Raw genomic sequence first — 16,129 nt, forward strand, 5'->3', positions numbered from 1 at the left:
AAAGGAAATCAGTCCTGAATATTCATTGGAAGGACTGATGCTGAAGCTGAAGTTCCAGTACTTTGCCCACTTGATGCAAAGAACTGACTCACTGGAAAAGACCCTGATGCTGGGAAAGATTGAGGGCAGGAGAAGAAGGGAATGACAGAGGATGAGATGGTTGGATGGCATCACCGACTCCAGGCACATGAGTTTGAGCAAGCTCCAGCAGTTGGTGATGGACAGGGAGGCCTGGCACGCAGCAGCCTGTGGGGTCGCAAAGAGCCATGGGGTCGCAAAGAGCTGGACGTGACTGAGCGACTGAACTGAACTGAATTCTGGACTAACCTATTAGAGTAAGCGTCAATTAGATACAGCACGTCTCTCTGAAGCACCAAAAATATTGTTCTGCCATAATACAAATATGGGTCCCTGACACGTCCCTTTTCTACCATCGTAACAGGCTCAATAGTCAGTGTGCTAGAATTCTAGCACATTTCTCTTATATTTTAGGGTTTTGTCATGATTACTGTTCTCACCGTTTCCATTATAATGTAGATAGTCTCATAAATCTCTACAGAAGTGTGATCTAGAAGTACTCACACTTATCTGACACAGAATATAGTTCAGTAACATGTGAAACTGATGTGTGAGTCCTTCCTCTGGGTAACTGACAGTATCTATTAATACTGTAGCATGAGCAAATTCTGATTTTCTATTTGCACATTATTGCATAATCCTGGGCAAAGCTTGGAATATCAGGAATTTGGATGGCAATTAGTAGGTGCTTGTTTTCCTGTCAGCCTTTGTTTAGCAAATTTCATTCTACTTTTCTCTGAATTAAGCTGGAGGAAATAAAGAGGACTGTCCTTAACGGTTTTAAAAACAGAAAGCTAAAAGGAGAGAAATTACTGAGCTCATTTGATGATTGGAGTATAGAAATTTTTCAGTCAAAATTCCAGAAAGATAAAAGGAGAAGAAAACAGGAGGTAAGATCCCCATTTCTCACCTCATGAGGGACGATACCATGCAGGTTGGCAGCCAAGAGACAAGGAAGAGTGTCAACCCCCTTATTTGACCTTTCCTCCCTAATCTCAGTAAACCAGCTGGTGCCCAGGACCTGCGCCCCCTGCTGGTCCTCAGAGATGGTGCAACCCAAGGAGCAGTTACAGATAGAACAGTTGCTGCTGCTACAGCTAAGTCACTTCAGCCGTGTCCGATTCCGTGTGACCCTATAGACGGCAGCCCACCAAGCTCCCCTGTCCCTGGGATTCTCCAGGCAAGAACACTGGAGTGGGCTGCCATTTCCTTCTCCAATGCATGAAAGTGAAAAGTGAAAGTGAAGTCACTCAGTCGTGTCCGACTCTTCGCAACCCGACGGATTGCAGCCTACCAGGCTCCTCTGCCCATGGGATTTTCCAGTCAAGAGTACTGGAGTGGGTGCCATTAACTTCTCCAGTTAGAACAGTGTCCCCCTTTTAATGCCTGACCTTTGCTAGTCCAGACTAGCTACCATACCCCTTTTATTCTGGGAGAGAAAGAGAAGAAAAACAAAAACTCTGAGGAACATCTATGTGTGGGGCTACGATAAACTATTTCAAAGTGCTAAGTTAGAAAGTCAGTTACTTACCATCTTTAATGTGCTATAACTTCTTCTAACCATATACTTGGAGAAGGAAATGATAACCCACTCCAATATTCTTGCCTGGAGAATCCCATGAACAGAGGAGCCTGGCAGGCTACAGTCCATGGAGTTGCAAGAGTTGGACACGCCTTAGAGACTAAACCACCTACCCACCAGATCCTACAATCCATTATCAGCAGGATTTCACCTATGGTAATCAAATATGAAGTAAACCCTTTGAAAATTACTAATTTTTTCGGTTATTGATTACATCCAAGTTTGAGTCACATTATACATTTTGATCTATATAATCTAAATAGGTAATTTCCTAGTTACATAATAATTGGCACATCCACATTTTTACTCTTTCATAATAAAATTAAACACGTCTCATTTTGCAATCTGTAGTCCAGGCAAGCCCAAGTCTTTGTCCCTATATCCATATAAGTTTTCTTGCTTGGATTTTATGTATAAATAATTTTGTTTTATGTGAGGCAAGGAATCAAGAGGCTCCCCTGGTGGCTCAGCAGTAAAGAATCTGCCTGCCAAAGCAGGAGATGCAGGTTCAATCCCTGGGTCAGGAAGATCCCCTGGAGAAGGGAATTGGAACCCACTCCAGTATTCTTGCCTGGAGAATTCCATGGACAGAGGAGCCTGGCTGGCGACAGGTTCATAGGGTCACAAAGAGTTGGACATGACTGAAGAAACTTATTTTACTTTAACTTTAGCATTAAGTGATATTTCCATATTGAGTTATTTTTCTTAGGTGATAATGGAAAGGTCATTCTTTGGATACAAATGAAGCATTTTAAGGGACTTCCCAGGTGGCTCGGTAGTAAAAGAATCTGCCTGCCAAGCAGGAGACATGGGTTGAGCCCTGGGTAGGAAGATCCCCGGAGAAAGGGAATGGCTACCCACTCCAGTATGTCTTGCCTGGAAAATCCCATGGGCAGAGGATCCTGACAGTCAAAGAGGTCAGACAGGACCCAGCAGCTGAAGTGAAAGTGAAAGTCACTCAGTTGTGTCAGACTCATTGTGACCCCATGGACTATACAGTCCATGAAATTCTCCAGGCCAGAATACCAGAGTGGGTAGCCTTTCCCTTCTCAACCCAGGGATCTTCCCAACCCAGGGATCGAACCCAGGTCTCCTGCATTGCAGGTAGTTTCTTTACCAGCTGAACCACAAGGGAAGCCCCTCAGCAACTGAGCATGCATGCAAAAAACATCTTAACAGCCAGCTACAGTTTTCACTTATAAATTATTAACTATAAATTCAACCCAAATAGTGACCATAAGCACGTTTGAAACCCCAAAATTAAGGAGCCTGAGTGCAGACTGTAAATCCTACTGTTTATGGACAACACATCCCGGGCTTGCAGTGCACAGCACAGGTGACTTGGAGAAAATGGGCCACACTTTGACTGTATGGCTGCAAGCTGCCAGATGACCACCACTTGGACACCCAGTTAAACCACATGCAGTATCAAATGACAAGAAGCAGTGGTCTCTGTAAGGCAAACCAAAGTCTCACGTTTTCAACTGTTCACAGACTCAGAAATCAGGGCTAAAAGGCAACTTAGAGAATCTATTTTAACATACTTGTTTAAAAAAAATGATCAGCTTGAAAACAATTGAGTCTAATGACTTACCAAAGTTAACAGAAACCCTTCTAGAATCTGAGAATTTCTAACTAACTCTTTTCCACTGCCCAGGGCAATTTTGCAAATTAGACCCCACAGCCTCTAAAGGTAAAATAGCCAGGAGTATTGAGGAAATTACCCAGATAATTAAAATCCCAAAGAGTTCACAATAATAAAGTACAATCTCAAGCTTTGAGACTAGTTTTTCAATCATAAACACAAGCTTTGGGGCAATACAGTATAACGATAAATAAAGCATGGCTTAGGAGAAAAGAATCTATAGATATATAATATTTCCAAAATAATTTTTTAAACCAGCTCCCTGTGATTCTAAATGCCAGAATCAAACAAGCAAACAAATGAAACTCACGACACTTACAATCAATTAACACTTTTGCATCTCTTCACCTTTCTGAATCGACTTTGGTTTCCGCACCCATTACCACCAGCCAAGCCCAGATCCCCAGTGGGATCTCCACAGTGCCGCAAAGCAATACTGGCCTCTTTTATTCCTGTGGTTCTGGAACAGTCCAGAAGGTGCATTTGCCTTCTGGGCTATTGTCACTGACTATTCATGAAAATGGACAAACTCTTCATAGAAGTATAGAGAATTAGTCATACAGGGAATTTTAAACATGTCTTACTCAAGGGGATGTTAAATATATCACCAGAACCTTTCAACCAAAGAAAATCTTATTTTTCATATAAATGAATAACATAAATTATATAATATATACAGTATACTATATAATTTCATTATACATAATATATATTACAGATTATAATAAATGTTATGCAACATGATATATTCAAAGATACATGTCAACCCTCCCTAGTCTGAGAATCACAGCCCTGCCTGTACTTCCTGCCACAGCCCAAAGAAGGAATCTCTAGCCTTCCAAGAAAGCACCTGTCAAGCCCATCAGCCTCAAGGAGACATATTTTGTTCTCAAAATTAACCTACTGTTGTTGGCCCAAGAGTCTTTTTTGCAGATGGTAAAGAATCCACCTGCAATGCAGGAGACCTGGGTTCGATCCCTGGGTCATGAAGATCCCCTGGAAGAGGGAAAGGCTGTCCACTCCAGTATTCTTGCCTGGAGAATTCCATGGACAGAGGAGTCTGGTGGGCTATAGTCCATGGGGTCACAAAGAGTCGGACACAACTGGGTGACTAATATACTTGCTCAACACAACTGCGTCTGTTTCTGTATCATTTACTCTTATAATACGAGAAAACAAGGAGGCTTGAAACAGATCTTCCTTCAGTATGACAGACAATATTATTATAGAAGAAAATCTCTGTTTTTTATCAATCTATTTGCAAGAGATGTTTAATGTTCATTTTCATAAAATATTACCCATTCTCATATGCACTAGTAGAATTTTTTAATCAAAATTGTGTCTTCTCTGTGGTTTGGACAAGGTCACAAAAAGAGGCTTTATTAATGCAGTAATTTTCTCAGTTAACATTCCTGGGGACTGGCTGTATTAAAAATCATTCTAATTCCATGGGTTAGGCCCACATTTCCTAAACTATGTTCTACAGAAAACTTCATGAACTAGTAATAAGGTCCATTATCCCCTCACAAAGAAAAAAATCCCTAAACATGTATTTTAAATGCCGAACTTTTCACCCCCCCAATGAAGATTTACAAAATCATTGACATATTAAAGGGCTTGACAATTCCTGCAGTAAAGAAACCTGTTTTACATCTCCAACATAATTTCCAATATTATTCGAGCAGAAACACTGATTATGGGGCACATATGCACATTGTATATAACAATGTTCTTTTTTTAATTATTTAATTGGAGGATAATTACTTTACAATATTGTGATGGTTTTTGCTGTACATCAACATGAATCAGTTATGGGTACGCATGTGTTCTCTTAAGCAACCATTATTTTACCCCATACCACAAGGAATTACATTCTCATAGGGAATTTTGGTGCCCAGGGCCAAAACAAAGGAAAATTCAGACATGAAAACTCATTCAATGGCACAATCAACTACATCCTCACACAGAGGGTGAGAATTATCTGCAGAATGTTTAACAGCATAAAAAGGAATATAGCACAATCAATGCTGCTCTTCATACATTCAGTTATTCCCAACCTCTTTCAAACATGCACTGCTGCTGCTGCTGTTGCTGCTAAGTCGCTTTAGTCGTGTCCGACTCTGTGTGGCCCCATGGATGGCAGCCCACCAGGCTCCCCTGTCCCTGGGATTCTCCAGGCAAGAACACTGAAGTGGGTTGCCATTTCCTTCTCCAATGCATGAAAGTGAAAAGTGAAAGTGAAGTCGCTCAGTCATGTCTGACTCTTAGCAGCCCCATGGACTGCAGCCTACCAGGCTCCTCTGTCCATGGGATTTTCCAGGCAAGAGTGCTGGAGTGGGGTGCCATTGCCTTCTCCGTCAAATATGCACACTGCTTTGGAAAGGCAAAACATGGTATACAACAATGGTGAGAAATTGTGCTGGGCAGGCGTGAATTTGTGTCAGCTCCTGCAATCACTCCAACACCAAAGAAGGCTTCTTGTTCTACACCTTTGGAACCACTATTCTAGACCATAGGAATGGCACTGCTTTCTGGGATTTGGATGTCTTTTCTGCAACAAGTTCACAGGAATTCATATGTGTAAAGCTATGGTTAATTTCATGCACTTGTGCACAGTGTGCACACTCAGTTGTGTCCAAATCTTTGCAACCCCAAGCCCACCAGGCTCCTCTGTCCATGGATTTTCCAGATAAGAATACTTGAGTAGGTTGTCATTTCCTTCTCAGGGAATCTTCTTGACCCAAGGATCGAACTAGTGTGTCTTGAGTCTTCTGCATTGGCAGGCAGACTCTTTACCACTGCGCTACCTGGGAAGCCCTCTATGTGCTTGACACCCAAATAAGGGAACCTCTCCAATAAAACAAACAGAAGATATAGTTTTATCACAAGGGTCATGTGTTACACAAATGCATTTAACAAGTATTCACCAAGCGTATTCTACATAACAGGCACTGTCCCTGGTGACTAGTCTAGTCTTTCAAGCTGATATACAGACATCTCTCAGATGGATTTTTAGAGTCCTCATGATTGGGAAAAAAAATTCAATGGTATTACAGTAAATTATTCAAATTGTTGTCTCTTTTAAAACAGTTTTTGGTTTGCACAGATTCACACACACGAACAACTTGTAATGATGGGTGACCCAGAAAACTTGTTCCTTCTACTCATTAAAGTTAACAGTTGTAAAGTCTAATTCAAAAAAATTAAATTTTAAAAGAAGAGTGATGTGATACTGAACTAAGTAGCTAACACTTTCGGAGGAGGAAACGGCACCCCACTCCAGGACTCTTGCCTGGAAAATCCCATGGACGGAGAAGCCTGGTAGGCTCCAGTCCATGGGGTCACTAAGAGTCGGGCACAACTGAGCGACTTAGCAGCAGCAGCAGCAGCAGCAGCAGCAAACACTTTATACATATGTACCAAACACAATCAGAGTCATGTACCTTTAAAACAGTAGACTTTGCTATCCTTTAAAGTCAACTCAAAATAAAACAAATGTACTTCATGTCATGCATCATAGCATGACTTAGTAAATATTTTAGATAAAAGGAATTCTTTCATTGTAGAACTTAAGTAAAATATGATGATGTAATCAACAGAATCCATATCCTCTCTCAGACTGATTGGAAAAGCACAAATTAGAACTTTTAAAGAGCTGTGACATTCTCATATCTTAATTATACTCCTATTCATCTGAAATGTTAGTTCCATGCATGCTAAGGTTTTTGTTAATTATATCAATGCTTCTGCAGAAAAATGCAAAAAGGGATACATGAGTTAACACTTACAAATGGCTTCTATTTCTTAATATAGTCTCCTGGTAACCATGGAATAAGAGAATTCTACATCTCCCACCACAGAGATCAGAGGCAAGCTCTCCATCGTGAGCCCTCTTGAATTGACAGGACTGAACAAATTGCCAGGAGATGAAACCTATTTCAGTCCTAGTCTTCCAAATTTTGCTGCTAGAAGAGTCTTCTTAATGGCTGGCATAAATGGCCCAGAAGTAAACTGTGCTGAAAAGCTAGCAAACAAATGAAAACCACTGCAGCTACACTGCACTGCTGAACAGCCATCAGAAAGGGAATGCAGAGCTTAATGAACCTCTGTATTAGGAAGAACCACCAAAACTTCCCTATCATATAGGAAAGCTCAAGTCACGTATACTTCCAATTAGACACAAAACTGAGTGTAACAAAGGCACCAGTGACTAGTGTTTGAAATACCCCCATTAACCCTTACACTGGCAGTACATCACAGGGCCACCACAATCTCTTCCCTCCTCGCCACACTGAGATCAGTGTAAAAGCTCTCCAGTGAGGGGCTAAACGCTATAAAATACGTGACTGCTGAAGGTGCTATGCCTGCATGCTAAGCCTCTTCAGTCGTGTCCGACTCTGTGTCTTCAGTTGACACCCAGGGACTGCAGCCCACCAGGCTCCTCTGTCCAAGGGATTCTCCAGGCAAGAACACTGGAGTGGGTTGCCATGCCCTCCTCCAGGGGCTCCTCCTGACCCAGGGAGCCAACCCACACCTCTTATATCTCCTGCATTGGCAGGCAGGCTCTTTACCACTAGCACTACCACTATACTGTATACAATTATACAAATTCTGATTACATTAAGTCCCCTAAAATAAAAACTACATATATCACATTTAGCCTGTAAAAGGTTCTTCTTGGTCATGAGCCCAAATTCTGGGTTATAAAAATATTTCATTGGAAAGCCACCTACCTATTTATTCATGTACTTTTATATCTATTCTTTCATTCATTCTTCACTCATAGATTTTTCTTTCAACCAATTTCTAATAGACACTAGTATCTATCTATATAGCAACCGTTAGATTTTGGTTTTGCACTATGAAAGGGTGTTCTTAGACACACAGATCTGCCTCATGAGATTTACAATCTCAAGGAGGGAGGAAAAAAGGGGAAGAAAGCCTCTAAACAAACAAGCACACCAGAATCATACTCACTTGATAGCGATCACTGGATAGTAATCATCACTTGCTAGTGATAAAAGGAAAGACTAGGAGAGCACGGAGAAGTAAACTGGAAGATCCACTTTAGATGGCAATGAAGGTCATGGGAAAAGGTTAAATCCTATTATAAGGCCCTAAGAAAGCATTTTTTAATTGCTCTGTAGCACAACAAGGTAGAAAGAAACAGGATCAAGTCCCAGCTTTGTATCAATAGTACATCAGTGCTGTTCCTAAGGCTATTTGCTCACCTGAAAAATGGAGATGAGAGTAACATCTACCATAAGATATATTTCACTAAGCCGATCATCAGGTTTGATGGTCAAGTATGCAAAATATCTGAAACATTTCATCAACTGCAAAATGACATAAAGCTGTTGTTAGCTGTCATCTCCCTAAGTTATACCTCAATATGCATCACAAGAAAATTTTGAAGATTCCCAATGGTCAATAGGCTTGATGTATTTAAACCAAATGTTCAGTAGGCTTCAAGCACGATGAGAGTATATATGATATGACAGTTCAGGACATAGTGGGGGACAGAGAACCTGGCATGCTGTAGTCCATGAGATCAAAGAGTCCGTCACGACTCGGCAACTGAACAAGAGTGTTATGACACAGAATCCATAGGAGAAAGAAAGATTCTGCTACCAGTGGAAGGAAAGAAGAGCTCTTACAAGATGACAGATTTACAAAATCAGATGTTGAATTCATACTGCTTTATTGGCAAAAATTATAAAGTTTTTAATATATAAATAAGCAGATTTGTGCCATTAATTCAAACCAAGTACTTACTTCTATGTGCAACACAACAGAGGATCTACTGAGCCTGGCAAAGGCTCCAGAAGAGGCTGCTCACGACAAGGCAATGTGCAGAAGATTCATTTTCTGAGATGTAGCAACAGAAGCTTTACAGCCTCCCTGAGGGGAAAGACAAAAAGCGCCCCCTTTGCCTCCCATATCATTCTTTCTAATGTTAAACAGAAACCTCCTTTCATAAAGAGCATATTACATAAGCGCTATTCTCATCCATCTCTTAAGTTCATTATATGCTTCCTTGTCAGTGCCCCAGCATTGATGTTTAATCAACTTAGGCACGAAACATACTTCCAGGGAGAAGTGATGCCCTCAGTAAACAGTCTTACCTCCTAAACGCAGCAACCTGGAACCAAAGCCAACGTGCTCACTGGACCTTACCCCTGGAGTGCCTTTCCTGTAAGTGGTTTTTCAAACCCAATTGGGTCAGAGAAACACTTCTTCCTTTCTGCTGAGTCATCCCTCAGCTTAAGAGGTAACAAGAGCATCAGCACATTTCCAACATTTAAAATGCTAGTAACAATTCAAAAGCAAGTAACAATTCATATGCTAACTCTGAACTAAGCCAGAGCCTCTCTGAAGAAATCAGAAAAGGACAGTTTTCTAATATGCGTGTGTTTGGCTGTGATTGTGTGGGTATCTTTACCTCAATTTTCTATGTAGAGCCAAGCCCTTTGTGCTATCACCCAGGCATTTTTGTGCCATGGGCATCTGAGAAGCCAGAGACTGCATTACTGAGTATTAAGGCACTTGCCTAAGGCTAGATGTTCCCATAAATCTAGAAACAACCTGAAACTCCCAATCCCATTAGGCTCTTTGCAGCACAACAGCTGGATTCCTGGGACTCAGCTTCCCTGCCTGAGGACCTGGCCAGGTGCTGGACACTGGGTGCCTCGCGGGCAGAGCAACTCCAGACTCTGCAGCACAGGGAGCGGAGTTGATTAACATAAATTTGATCAAAACAGCCTAAAAGCTGAATTCTCCAGCTAATCCCAGCTCTCTCAAACCAAGGTGACCTTCTCCTTTGCCCACTCTTCTGAAAACAGGGAAGACAAAAGTGAGAGCAAATGCTTCTGGGTTGTGCACAAAAGTCAACTGCACGCATTTTACAGTGAGGCAGCACCGAAGCTGCTTGCTGGGATGTTCCAAAACCATGCTCTTACGTACCATACTCATTTCACACTGAGACATTTTTGAAAAGGAAAATGCAATCAATGGGGATGGAATACACTACAACAAGCATAAGGGACAAATATAGCTCTCATAATAACTGAACACAGCAGATTATATGTCACCTGGAAGGAACTCACAACTAAAAAAAGGTAACAGTTTATTGTTTATATGCATGAAATCAGAAAAAACAATTCTGTAGTTACATGTTCATGAACTATATAGTCCGTGGGGTTGCAAAGAGTCGGACACGACTAATCAACTTTCACTTCAATTTTAATAGATGAATTAAGTACAGAAAATAAAGTACAAGTTAAATCATAGAACATTAGCCTTTTTATTACTAGAGTTTGAATCTAGTTCTATGTAATATTTGTGGATTAGTAGCTAAGTCATGTCTGATTCTTTTGTGACTCCATGGACACACCAGGCTCCTCTGTCCATGGGATTTCCCAGGCAAGAATACTGGAGTGGGTTGCTATATCCTTCTCAGGGGGATCTTCCCAACCCAGGGATTGAACCCACGTCTCCTGCCTTAGCAGGCTGATTCTTAACCACTGAGCCACTGAGGAAGCCCAATATCCTCAATACTTTAATTAAGTAGAAATTGAGAATGTACAGTTTCTTTCTGAATTAACAAATCAAACAATGGCTTATTCTAGTAATTCAAATTCAAAAAGAAGTCATATGACTACTTTAAAATACTGTTTTTATTATCTGAATGATTTTTAAAGAGTTCCAGAACTACTTCACCCTCTTTCAGTAAAAAAAAAAAAAAAAAAAATTTTAATTAAACTTTTCTAGTTTTATATTTTAATATTCCCTTACATTTCCTATATTTTCAATAATTGTGTCGACTTATCCCTCCACCTATCGATTCAACAGGTTTATTTCACACTTGGACCAGTGTTAAAATTTTAACACCAGAATTATAACACATGCACATAAAACTTTTCGGTAGACAGTATACTTTCATATGTACAATCTCACTTAAAGAAATACGTAAACCAAATCTCAACAATTAGTTAACCATGCTTAGTTTTAAAAGATTATCTGAACATTTAAAATAAGAGCTAAAAGAACAAGGGAAGTTATGTAAAAGAAAACGGTTTTTTGTTTGACTGCTGTCAAGTAAGCTAATTAAAAAAAGAAAGAAGTGGAAAATTAGGAGTTTGGGATTAACACACACACTACTATATATAAAATAGGTAAACAATAAGGATCTACTATATAACACATGCAACTAAATTCAATATCTTGTAATAACCTATAATGGAAAAGAATCTGAAAAAGAATATATATGTGTATATGTTTATCACTGAGTCACTTTGCTGTATGTACACTAGAAACTAACAAGATTGCAAATTAACTATATGTCAATTTTAAATAAAGTACACAAAAAGAAAAATTAGAAGCTTAAGAAAAATGGAAATACAAAATATCTCCATTATCAGTGAAACATGTTATAGCAAAACAATGTTAAATACTAAAATCCATTTTGATTGTTAATATAAAACACCAAAATGCATAATGATATATACATGTATATGTATAATGTATCTATTTATTTAATTCTTTGAGGTTAGAGGCATTCTTTGGAGGCATTACCTATATGACCATCAGTAGATAAAGACTGTTTTGCAACTGTTTAAAGAGAAAAGTAATTATTTGCTTCATGTTCACCCTCAAAGTGTCCACTAACAAGAGCACATCTGTCCCACCTTGAGATATACATGCTTTATATATCCTTATTTCAGACGTTAATGGATCTTTATTTCACTAAATATGTTTTCAAAAGCATATCTATGAAAATTTGAGAACAGTTTCAAAGAAGCTTCCACGATCATTTACCCTGAATTTTCTTGCTAACTTTGGTCTTCTCACTCCATCTAAATTAACATCTTTGTCACAATATTCATCTTAAACCACACTTAAATCATGTCAGTCATCTGCTTAATAATCTTTACAGGCTCCTTAATTCTTGAAAATTAATTAGCATCTGAAATCCTTGGCAAGGCAGAAAAGGGCCTGGGTGAGCAGGGGTTTGTCCTACTTTTTTCCAATTTCATCTTTTGAGTCTCTCCTTCACAATTTCCTGTCCTGCTGATCTATCCATCCATAGCTTTGCCAATTTCTTCTCTAACCCAGAATATCCTCCTCTGTCTATGCCAGTCACAATTCTATTCCCCCTAGTCACCCATCCAACTTAAGTATCACTTCATAAGTTCTTTCAGAAGGCTTTCCCTGTCAGAAGTCCTCTCAGTCTCTCTCTCTCCCCTCCCTCTTTCTGCCTCCTTCCTTCCGCCTTTCCTTCCCTCTCTCTCTTAGGGCATGCCCCTTTCTTTTTTCATAACCTAACAACACTTAAATTTTGGGTAACTAGTAAGGCGATTAAGGAAGCTCACAAATATAATGCATTGCTTTTAAGCAACGTGATTAAAAACATGGGTTTAATTTTATGCTCACATACTCAGTTTTTTCCCTATAAAATGTCACCTCCAAAATGATACTTAATTATTGCTATATATTTGAAGTTCCTTCAGTAAAAAATAGATCAAATACAGCAGCTATGACTATGAGCTATGATCCTGATCATGAGTTATAGGAAATCAGGTTTTTCTAGTGGATGTTTTTACAATCCACTTGTGGAAGGTATTTCAGATGCCAGTTAGTCCATCTATCCAATGGCCTTCAATTTCCAATTTCATCAATTCCCAATTTTTCTTTACCATAAACTTACATAGAGAGAACCACAAAAATCAACATCATCAAAATGCAAAACAAAAGGCATACAAGTATGCTATGGTACATTATGCATAATTACTGGCTTTGGTATAGGCACTTAAAGATTATTTGATATAATGGCTTGTATCCTCAATTTGTCTTCCTATTATTGGGTTCAGAGAAAACTGGGACATTTCAGTTCATAGCGCATGAAGTTTTTAAAGGTGCTAAATATCAGCATGATGTCTAAACAACTGGATAGCTAAGTTTAAAAATTCATTCACAGGAAATGTGTAATGATTTGCAACAAGACATTCTCTATTCCCTGGCTGTTTTAACACTGTACAAAGTTCTTAAAAGTGTCACATCAGTATGTTTTCTTCATTATTTGACATCCAATATAATAACTTTTGACATAAAAATCCACTAAATAGTCTATTAACTTCTATACAAAACTTTCTTCTCTGTAGAATATGAAGTTCCCAATTAAGGAAATCGCAGATTACAGAGTATATCTTGAATATATTAACTTGTTTCCCTAAGGTCATAAGACATACTTTTGACAGAATAATTTTTCAAAAATTTGAAAAAGTAAAATAAATGTGATGTTTTTAGTGTAATATATATAAAGTCTCTGTTTCTTCCTCATGCTTTTAAAAACAACTTATTTATTTATGTTTATTTATTGTTCATACTTGAATATAAATGTCCTTAGTGATATACACTGAAAGAAAAGTACTTTTTAAATCACACATCATAATTTTAAACCTTTAGATTAAGAGTAAAAAATTAATTAACAGCAGTTTCGTGTAGTCAAAGATTTCTTCCTACAAAATCCATACTAGTGTATGCCTTTAAATATATCTTGCTAAACATCTATTTAAAATTATGATTTTAGTTTATTGGTAACCATCCACATTTCTATGTTATTAGAATGTTTCTCAAAAAAAACTGTCCATAAAACATCTGCTTGGGAAAAAAAAATCTGAAGCACTAGTTTTAAATAAAGACCTCCAAGATTGTACTTCACACCACTGAATCAGAATCACAGCCAGGGAGTAAGCATTCAAAACAAGTTCGCCCATGTGACTCTGATGTCCACCAGACTTGAGAAATCCATGGAGTCTACCTCATGGCTCATTATATTCTTGGTGCTATATTTTAGAAAGAAAAGTTGCTAAATGATTTCTTCCAAAAAAAAAATTTTTTTCCAAATTCTCATCTTCACAATTTCTAAAGTGTCACTCAGAAAATGAAACCTGTTTTCAAAAACCCCTGGTATTCCAGTTCAATCAAAAAATGAAAGGGGTCGTTTTTCTCCTCATTCCGTGTTGTCTTCAAGGTTCCTGAGGAAGCCTGTGACACCCACTTCACACCTCTGGACAGACAGGGACCTCCACTTTCCACAGGTCAGAACACAGAATCTCCTCGCATTAACACAGCCCTAAGTGACACTTGGTTCCCTAGCTTTCCACTCTCCCTGCAGAGACGGCCCGCCAGACCCTCCAGCACCGTCAGCACCTCCGACAGAGCCCGGCGGATTGGGTCCGGGTTCCATGTCGCGAACCCGCCCTCGGAAAAGCCACTGGACTCTGAGGAAACGGACCCGAGACAGCGCAGGACACGCCGACCCCCGCCCTCCGCGCTCTCCAGCGGCCAGCACCTCCTCCACAAGGAAGCAACCCTTGAGTCCCCCTCACCCAGAATACAAGCTCCCCCGCAACTGCGCTCTCCTCCCCCGCTCCCCGGCGCCTGTTGCTAAGGAGGCGAGACGACCCCGGGCGGCCTGGGCACCTGGGGGCCGACCGCGGGATCGGCCGGGAGCTCGCGGGCGGCGAGGGGGCCCGCTCCGGTGAGCCCGGACCCCTTCCCACCGCAGGAAGGCGCGCCCTCCGCGCGGCTCCGAGCCTACGACTGCCCAGTGCGCACAGGCGCGCGGAGCAAGGCGCGCGGGCAGGCGGAGGCCGGCGCGGCGAGGACCGCTCCGATCACCCGCCCGGTCAGCTCGGCCCGGCAGCGAAGGCCTCCAGCCTGGTCCCGATCCCGCCGGCGGGCGCACACGGCGGGGCAGGGGCTTGGGCCCGGGGAGGGTAGGCACTCACCATGTTGACTTCGGAAACCATGTCTATGCTGGCGATGTCGATGTTCATCCCCACGCAGACCGGGGGACCTGCGGAAAGTGCACGACACGGCTGTGAGCCAGGCTCGGGCACGGGCTGCGGCGGCCCCGGGGCCCGAGAGCCGCCGAGGAGGGGGCGCCGGCCGAGCCCTCCCCGCGCGGCCGCAGCTCGGCGGTAGCGGCCCCCGCCTCCCTCCTCCGCCCAGGCCCCCAGCGCGGGGGGTCGCGCAGCCCGCAGCGGCGGCGCACAGCCTACTTACCCCCGAAGTCCGGTCTCAGGCGAATGTCGTAGCCTTTCAGCAGCTTGTCCACCGTCTCCTTCACAAAGGACATGTTCCCAGGATCGTTCACGCTGCGGGAGGGGTGGAGGGGGACAGAGAGAACCGGGTCAGGCGGCGGCTCGCCCGCCCGTGCCCGGCGCGCACACCCGCGCACCCTGCCAGCCGCCCGGCCCGCTTCCCGGCAAGCAAGCCACGACCCTACCTCTGCGCGCAGCACACCACCGCCACCAACACCGGGGCCGAGAAGATGCCGAAAAACCTTCCTCCCGCAAAGCCCCACATCCCTCCGCCGCGCCCCGGCACGGGGGAGGGGGCGCCCCGCCGCCGTCGCGACCCGCAGCCGGGGCTGCTCCTGCTGCCGCCGCCGCCGCCGCCGCCGCCGCCGCGCTGGCCCCGAGCGGAGGAGGGCGCAGGGGGAGGGCCGGGGAGGCGCGCGCGCGGGGAGGAGCGCGGGCGCGGGCGCGCGGCGAGGGCCGGGGCGGGGCGCGCGGGCCGCCGCGCAGCGCGCCCGGCCGGGCCCCGGCTCCCGCACCCGCGGGGCCCCGGCGCCCAGCGTCCCCGCCGCCTCGCTGGCTGCGGAGCGTGACCCGGCGCTCTGCCGGCCCGGCGCGCGGGCTGCAGCCGCGACCGCGCGGCGCCCGGCAGCGACAGGGGTGGGCCGCGCCGCCAGCTCCGCTGGGCCTCCAGCCGCCCGCGAAGGAGGGGACGGTCGGCGACGGCGACGCGGGCAGCAA

The 16,129-nt window shown here is 42.9% G+C and overlaps 1 protein-coding gene across 1 annotated transcript in view; it reads right to left on the reverse strand.

Annotated features, from left to right (window-relative positions):
* GABRB3 (gamma-aminobutyric acid type A receptor subunit beta3) overlaps window positions 1-15,756 on the reverse strand; it is a 290,891-nt gene extending 275,135 nt beyond the window's left edge. The window contains exons 1-3 of the mRNA XM_070358243.1: window positions 15,598-15,756; window positions 15,375-15,466; window positions 15,098-15,165 (exon numbers count right to left, since the gene is read on the reverse strand). Of these exons, the coding sequence (XP_070214344.1) occupies window positions 15,098-15,165; window positions 15,375-15,466; window positions 15,598-15,677 (240 nt within the window). The 5' untranslated portion in view covers window positions 15,678-15,756. The remainder of the gene's footprint in view (window positions 1-15,097; window positions 15,166-15,374; window positions 15,467-15,597) is intronic.
* Window positions 15,757-16,129: the final 373 nt, after the last annotated feature.

The sequence above is a fragment of the Bos mutus genome, chromosome 21, assembly GCF_027580195.1.
Source record: "Bos mutus isolate GX-2022 chromosome 21, NWIPB_WYAK_1.1, whole genome shotgun sequence".
Classification (NCBI taxonomy): Eukaryota; Metazoa; Chordata; class Mammalia; order Artiodactyla; family Bovidae; genus Bos; species Bos mutus.